General features: G+C 53.6%; 4 protein-coding genes across 4 annotated transcripts; 2 read left to right on the top strand and 2 right to left on the bottom strand.

The window, feature by feature from the left end:
• Positions 1–286: 286 nt before the first annotated feature.
• ARF6 (ADP-ribosylation factor, Arf Arf6) lies at positions 287–1,793 on the bottom strand. The gene is made up of 4 exons (XM_024466871.1): positions 1,167–1,793; positions 957–1,103; positions 790–902; positions 287–741 (listed from the first exon to the last, which is right to left on the bottom strand). Exons 1-4 carry the CDS (start codon positions 1,414–1,416, stop codon positions 688–690), a joined length of 564 nt encoding a protein of 187 aa, XP_024325251.1. The 5' UTR covers positions 1,417–1,793; the 3' UTR covers positions 287–687.
• A 330-nt stretch (positions 1,794–2,123) lies between these two features.
• Positions 2,124–3,868, top strand: RIB1 (GTP cyclohydrolase II). Its single transcript, XM_024466870.1, has 2 exons — positions 2,124–3,437; positions 3,493–3,868. Exons 1-2 carry the CDS (start codon positions 2,361–2,363, stop codon positions 3,532–3,534), a joined length of 1,119 nt encoding a protein of 372 aa, XP_024325250.1. The 5' UTR covers positions 2,124–2,360; the 3' UTR covers positions 3,535–3,868.
• PMI1 (Mannose-6-phosphate isomerase) lies at positions 3,869–5,497 on the bottom strand. The gene is made up of 2 exons (XM_024466869.1): positions 5,246–5,497; positions 3,869–5,196 (listed from the first exon to the last, which is right to left on the bottom strand). The coding sequence occupies exons 1-2, from the start codon at positions 5,477–5,479 to the stop codon at positions 3,967–3,969; spliced, it is 1,464 nt and encodes a 487-aa protein (XP_024325249.1). The 5' UTR covers positions 5,480–5,497; the 3' UTR covers positions 3,869–3,966.
• A 126-nt stretch (positions 5,498–5,623) lies between these two features.
• VC83_03220 (uncharacterized protein) lies at positions 5,624–6,628 on the top strand. The gene is made up of 3 exons (XM_024466868.1): positions 5,624–5,735; positions 5,850–6,091; positions 6,164–6,628. Exons 1-3 carry the CDS (start codon positions 5,697–5,699, stop codon positions 6,459–6,461), a joined length of 579 nt encoding a protein of 192 aa, XP_024325248.1. The 5' UTR covers positions 5,624–5,696; the 3' UTR covers positions 6,462–6,628.
• Positions 6,629–6,670: the final 42 nt, after the last annotated feature.

Below are 6,670 nucleotides of genomic sequence, written 5' to 3'. Positions count from 1 at the left end.
TATTTTCATAGTCTATATAGCTATCAATCATGTTTTCATTTTTATACTCGAGTACTACTCTACTGGAGCCCAAAAAACAGTACTCTACTCGAAGATATCTGAGTAGTACTCTGAGTAGTACTCGGGCAACACTGCTGTCACTTCTTGGATACCATGATAGACATGCCCGTCTAAGCTGTGCATCCTTACGCAGCAATTAGGTTGAATAGGCAAACCATGTCGGTCAGGGGAAAATCTCACAGCAACCAGCATTCTCATACAAGCACGGCACAAAAACCATCTTTAGTCCCTAAAATAGTCTGTAAATATAAGATAAATCTAATCTATCTCCACCGACACGACAATAACAAACCTCCCCTCCTCCCCAAATCACCCCTAAAAATCCTCCAATCCGCCAGTTTACCGTCCCCAACAGATAGTATTACAATTACAAAATATATATAAGCTTTCTCCCCAGCCACCCCGCGACCCCCCTGCCAACCCAGTCCCGACGCGTAAGCGGTCGAGCCGACCTGACAGGGACGCGGAGCCAGGAGACGAGGTGAGCGAAGCAGAGTGTGGTATCGCCGCCGACAGGAAACGCTAGACAGTATGGATGCAAATGAAGCGCGCATGACAATGGAAAAGAAAGAACGACCGTGACAATTTCGTTTATGGTGATCGTATGATGTACGTGTGCAGGACCGGTTACTTCTTGACTGTGCCTGCTGGCGGCGCCTTGACGTTGTTGGAGAGCCAGGCCTGGAGCGGGTTAGCGCGGTTGGGGAAAGGGGGGGAAGGGGGTCTTACGAGGCCTTCGAGGAGTCCCTCGCCGGTTGTGGCGCAACTTGGCACCACGTACCAGATCTTGTCTTTTAGAATGTTGAGCCGCAGCTTGTCGGTCACTTCCTGGGGGGTCATGGCTGGAGGATGGTCAGTCTTGCATGTGAAAGGAGCTGGGGTTGGGCTAAACGCACCTCCTGGGATATCTTGCTTGTTGGCGAAGACGAGCAGCAGGCTCTCCTTCATTTCACGGTCGCCGATAATGCGGTGTAGTTCCTGGCTCGCCTCTTCTATCCGCTCGCGGTCTGAAGAGTCGATGACGAAGATCAATCCCTGAGTGCCTGTACCACAATGTTAGAATTTGCAGCTTTAAACGCATCAGCGCTATAACAGTGATGTCTTACCTGAATAGTAGTGTCTCCATAGGGGTCTAATCTTGTCTTGTCCTCCAACATCCCACACGTTGAACTTGACATTCTTGTATGTGACGGTCTCGACGTTGAACCCGACAGTTGGGATAGTCGTCACGTCTTGGTTGAGCTTCAGCTTGTACAGAATAGTGGTCTTCCCCGCAGCATCGAGTCCTAACATCAGGAGGCGCATCTCCTTCGATCCGAAGACCTTGCTCATCATCTTTGAAATCTGGCCGCCCATGTTGGCGGTGGAGCGCGTGCGTGAGAGTCAGGTAGACGGTCTTTCGTTGGTTCTTCGTATGCTTTAATTGCAAGACTGAGATGCACAGGTGTCGGCGATAGCTGAGAGAGTCGCGGGGTTGGTGCAAGTTGACTAGGGGAATGCGATGCGAAACACGAAATTCGAGAGGGTCGCGTGTAGGTCGGGGGAGTGTTTATCTGGGGCGCGACGTCGCGGAATTGATCGTACCACCAACGTAAATAGAGGACAGCTGAAAAGAGCTTTCAGGAGGACTCAGTAAATTTACGCAGGAAGTTTGCATTCGCAAGTTAAATTATTTCAATCTCCAGAGTGTGGACACACACGCGATAGCCGCTCAATGTCTCTCGGCAGTCCTCAGGGGGGGTTGGAGGAGTTTCCACGTTTCCACCACCCTTAATTTCCCCTTGCGGTTCACTAGCCACATTGCGCCGAATATGGGATGTCATGTGATGGAAAACCGGGTTCAATTGGGGACTAGCACCGCCACACCCCGCCACACCCCGCCACAACCCCCACAACCGCCACAAACCACGCTTGTTTCTCGCTTACACCAACCTCGTGACTCCGTACTACTCAGTACGAGTACCACTACGTAATCATATGCTGATTGCTGATTGGTGAACGTGCAATGACGAAAAAGCTGACTCAGGGGAGCAGCTTTTTCGTCATTGCACGTGCACACACTGCTTATCATTGATTACGACGGATAAGGCACGTTTTGCCTAGGCCCTTAGAAAGTGAGGGACAAGCGACCTCGGGCTTGCCGGCCCAAGCCGAATCCCCTTACTTCCCCAAATACATATACCGAACCACGCTCTATATAACCAATTCTACGACTCGAAAACACCGGCTACCGTGCTACCGTGCAATTGCCACTGACATTGCCATTGTGCTGTACAGCTTAAAGCCGCGAATGCGCCGTTATGGCTGAGGGACACGACCAAGCACGCGAGCACGACTCACACCTTCCCCCCTTCTACTCGCCCCGCCTCAACACCTCCACCCCTCATAATGTCCCCGAACACGACCTCAAAGCGCAAGACAGCGCGCAACCCGAAAGACCACAAGCCTCCGCTCTCCCATCATATATGAGCCTCTCCTCCTCCGAGGGAGAGGCCCTCCCCGGCTTCGTCAGCCCCGCCTTCACTCCCCCGGCAACCCCTGGGACCGCCACGCCCGCCCAAAATCGCGAAGCTGCCTCTGTCCCCGTCGACAGCAGCATACCCGATGGCGGGTGCGGCGCCAAGAAGCCGCGCCTCCTCGAGGTCCTCCCCGAGGTGGCATGCGTGGTGCGCGCTCGCATCCCAACCACCACCGGCACCGAGATGTTCCTGCATCTGTACACCAACAACGTCGACCAGAAGGAGCATCTCGCCATTGTCTTCGGTAACACCATCCGCAGTAGCAGCCTGGACGCTGTGCGCTCCGGAGAGACGGAGATGGATCGCATGATCCGTGGCGCCTACACAGGGCGCCTGTACCCTGGACGGACGACGAGCCAGCTCCCCGGCTCGCAATCGGAGGTCGCCAAGAGTGACACCCCGCTCGTGAGGATACACTCTGAGTGCTACACAGGCGAGACGGCGTGGAGTGCACGCTGCGACTGTGGCGAGCAGCTAGATGAGGCGGCACGGCTGATGGCACTGCCGGGGTCGAGTGGCGGGGTTATAGTGTACCTGCGGCAGGAGGGCCGCGGGATCGGGCTTGGCGAGAAATTAAAGGCGTATAATTTGCAAGATCTGGGAAGCGATACGGTGGAGGCAAATATTCTGCTAAGGCATCCGGCGGATGCGAGGAGCTATGGGCTGGCGACGGCGATGCTGCGGGATTTGGGCCAGAGTGAGATTAGGCTTCTGACGAATAATCCTGATAAGGTGCGTGCAGTTGAAGGACCTAATAGGGAGGTTGTGGTGAAGGAGCGTGTGGCAATGGTGCCATTAGCGTGGAGGGGTAAGGGAGGAATTAAAAGTGCTGAAGTTGGGGAGTATTTAAGGACGAAGGTAAGCTATTTCTCTGCTAAATTTTGCATCACGAGCCCTGCTAACGACGATACAGATTGAGAAGATGGGCCACATGCTGAGCATGGAGACTGCTTGATAAAATTCTCTTAACCAATACCCTGGATCACCTGTCCACATGTCCAACATAAACCGCCACCTACTTCCCAGACCACATTCTCCGCAAAAAATCGACACTATATACAACATTACTATATAAACGCGCAAGCGACTCGGAACACTGCACCAGACGGAAAAGGTCCAACGCATTTCTCACATGATATATTACTCCCTGAAGAGTGGCTGCACGGCGTTTTATGTATCTACTTGAAGGGCTTGGGGAATGCATATAACGGATAGAAGCAATGTTGCGTCTGGATAAGCGACTAAAAAATCAAAAGAGACCATTTTTAGATCATTATATTTATACCACAATCTGACTTTTCATTTATTGTATACATTTTTGATGGGTAATCTCTCTACCAAAGCCGCTGCGTTGCATTCGTTTACGAAGCAAGAAAACAGAACTTGTCTATAACTTCTCTTTCTCGGTGTGCGCTGCCTCCTCCGCGTTGTTCTCCAGTTCACAGAAGGCCTTGAAGCACGTAAACTCCTCCTCCCCATTATTCTCCAACACCAACTCCGCCGTTGCGCCAACAAAATACACATACCCCTCCTTGATCTCCTCAATCGTCGGCCCAACCACAATATACCCGCTCCCTTTCGTGCACAGCACAATACTCGGCCCCGCGATCGCCTCAAACGTCGCTTTCGCGCCCTTACGCCTCAAATCCGCCTTCACGACGCTGAACTCGTCGATTGGGGGGTTATACAGCATCGCCTGGCTCGACGATGTGTAGGCGGTGCTGTTGAGCGTCGCGTACGCGTAGTCCTGCGGCTCCATCTTCTGCTCCTCGATAGGGGCATACGAGTACGTCAGCATGTCAACGAGGGTAGGCACGTCCTTGAACTTGGGCGTGAAACCTGCGCGCACGACGTTGTCGGAGGCGGCCATGCACTCGATGATGTCGCCAGATAGGTAGGCGTGGATGTCGTCGGCTTTGAGGAACATGGCTTCGCCGGGGGATAGCTGGACGTAGTTGAGGAAGAAGAAGACGAGGAGTCCGATGTCTTGGGGAAATTGGGAGTTGAGGCGTGCGACAAGCGTGGCGAGGGTTTCGCCAGAGGTGGAGGGGAGGCCGCCGGAGGCGAAGGAGGCGCCTTCCGAGGAGGCGGATTGGACGATGGCGTCGCAGGCTTTGGTGACGGCTTCGGGGGTGGAGTTCATCAGGGTTCCGAAGAGCTTCTGGAGGGCCTTTTTGTTTTGTGTTTCGGCGGCTGGCTCGGTGGAGGTGTCTTGGCCTTTGATGGCGGACTCAAACGCGGCAGCTTCGGAGTCCCCAACGATGTCCCTCAGAGCTGGGATGGTCTTCAGGAAGTGGGCAATCTCTGCCAGAGGCCTGAATCCGCAGAGGCCATCAAATTCTGTGATTGCAATGGTCATCTCTGGCTTGTGGTTGTCATCGGGATAGTTCTTGCTATCCTTCTTGTGCAGCTCTTCCGCGAGCTTCTTGTGGGGGTGGGCTTGGATGCTCAATGCCTTTCCTACTGAGAGGACCTTGAAGAGGAAGGGCAGCTTGTTTCCAAATCTCTCCGCTATATCTTTAGAGAGAAGAGCTTGGTTGTCCTGGACGAGGTCGAGCAGGGTTCGTTGGGTGGTGAGATCCTTCGAAGGGTTGGAGGGGTGAGTTCCCATCCATAGCTATTGGGGCATTAGCATACATTATGAAAAAGGTACCACATATTCTAACCTCTGCGTATGGCTTCTCCTCCTGAATCGAGAAATCGGATGGCGTAGCAGCAGCGAACCTGGCGGCAGCAGAGTCGTTGCCAACCTTACCCCAATCGTAGCTATTTACCCCGCATTGGAGGCGGATCAAGGGAACCTGCATTATCGCAGATGACGAGTTATCAGTTTTGTTGCGATGTTCAGCTTGAGACCTGCCAGATGACAGATTATAGGCAGGAAGAGGTGGAAACGTCATTTCAAGGGGCAATGTATGTATAGATAGTACCTACGTAGGCATCAGCATACCCCCCACTCGAACAACCCAAGTTATACTGCCCCCCACCACCGCCTCTGTGGCTGGAAACAACGGTTTAGCGCAGCCTCCCCATATCAAAGAGCTCCTCGTCTCAATAAATAGCCTACATACCACCCTCCTGCTTCAAACCAGCTATGTAAACGCCCACCGCGAAAACATGTCTCGCAAACCCCCTCGCGGAGAATATATCGAGACAGTACGTTTCCTTCCGCCTTCCACCGCGTCGTGCCTGCCCATTGCGCGATCCGGAGCACCTCCTTCCGGCGACCCACCCCGTCGTCACCGTAACTGACTTGGCTTCTTCTCACAGGACACGGGCAACAAAGTAAGCCGCAAGTCGCAGATCATCGGCACCCAGAATATCATCCTCGGCGGCAAATCCGTCATCCAGGCGGAAGTTATCATCCGCGGCGACCTGGTGCGCACGCTCGACGCGCCGGCTGGTGGGACAGAGAAGAAGGCGCCTGTGGTCGCGGTCGCGGTCGCGATTGGGCGGTACTGCTTCCTTAGTCGGGGATGTGTGTTGAAGCCGCCTGGGCGGGTGATGAAGGGGTATGTGTTTCCTAGTCACGCGACTGCCTTTGTTGGCTGGACTTGGGGAATTAAGCTAACAAGATGGTTTAGGGTCTTTAGCTACCACCCTCTCAAGCTCTCTGATCACGTCTTCATTGGGCAGAACTCGATCGTGGAGGCGGCGATAGTGGGGAATAAAGTGCATATCGGGAAGGACTGTGTGATTGGCAAGTTCGCGCTCATCAAGGACTGCGTGCGGATCCTGGATGGGACGGTCGTGCCGCCGGGGATGGTGATACCGAGTTTTTCGGTTGTGGCAGGGCGTCCAGGAAGGGTGGTTGGGGAAGTGCCTGAGGGAGGGGAAGAGGCGTTGGAGGGGAGAGGGATTTACAGGACTATTGTCAATTGAGGCGTTGGCTGGGACCGGGGGAGATGTGAAAAGGATGGAGGCTTTGAGATACCCATTTGCTGCGTGATGATGAACAAAGGAGATAATTAAATCCGGAGAGACGAAGAGCCGAAGAGCCAGGTACACGCATTGTTACTTCTTAGGAAAACAAAATCTAATATAGTCCAAAAGTATTGCGTCGCATGCTGCTGCTCCTGCCGTCCAAAAGT

Source organism: Pseudogymnoascus destructans, assembly GCF_001641265.1.
Source record: "Pseudogymnoascus destructans isolate 20631-21 unplaced genomic scaffold scaffold_7, whole genome shotgun sequence".
NCBI lineage: Eukaryota > Fungi > Ascomycota > Leotiomycetes > Thelebolales > Thelebolaceae > Pseudogymnoascus > Pseudogymnoascus destructans.
This window is presented reverse-complemented; position numbering and strand designations above follow the sequence as displayed.

What these genes read in the sequence shown, in the direction of transcription:
- VC83_03220 (XM_024466868.1), top strand. Translation starts at nt 5,697, where the DNA reads ATGTCTCGCAAACCCCCTCGCGGAGAATATATCGAGACA. An exon ending in GCGGAGAATATATCGAGACA is followed by an intron (nt 5,736 to 5,849) that starts GTACGTTTCCTT and finishes TTCTTCTCACAG; the next exon opens with GACACGGGCAACAAAGTAAG. An exon ending in CCTGGGCGGGTGATGAAGGG is followed by an intron (nt 6,092 to 6,163) that starts GTATGTGTTTCC and finishes AAGATGGTTTAG; the next exon opens with GGTCTTTAGCTACCACCCTC.
- ARF6 (XM_024466871.1), bottom strand. Translation starts at nt 1,416, where the DNA reads ATGGGCGGCCAGATTTCAAAGATGATGAGCAAGGTCTTCGGATCGAAG. An exon ending in CAAGCAAGATATCCCAGGAG is followed by an intron (nt 903 to 956) that starts GTGCGTTTAGCC and finishes ACCATCCTCCAG; the next exon opens with CCATGACCCCCCAGGAAGTG. An exon ending in AGGGACTCCTCGAAGGCCTC is followed by an intron (nt 742 to 789) that starts GTAAGACCCCCT and finishes AACCCGCTCCAG; the next exon opens with GCCTGGCTCTCCAACAACGT.
- RIB1 (XM_024466870.1), top strand. Translation starts at nt 2,361, where the DNA reads ATGGCTGAGGGACACGACCAAGCACGCGAGCACGACTCACACCTTCCC. An exon ending in GGGAGTATTTAAGGACGAAG is followed by an intron (nt 3,438 to 3,492) that starts GTAAGCTATTTC and finishes ACGACGATACAG; the next exon opens with ATTGAGAAGATGGGCCACAT.
- PMI1 (XM_024466869.1), bottom strand. Translation starts at nt 5,479, where the DNA reads ATGACGTTTCCACCTCTTCCTGCCTATAATCTGTCATCTGGCAGGTCT. An exon ending in AGGAGAAGCCATACGCAGAG is followed by an intron (nt 5,197 to 5,245) that starts GTTAGAATATGT and finishes ATGCCCCAATAG; the next exon opens with CTATGGATGGGAACTCACCC.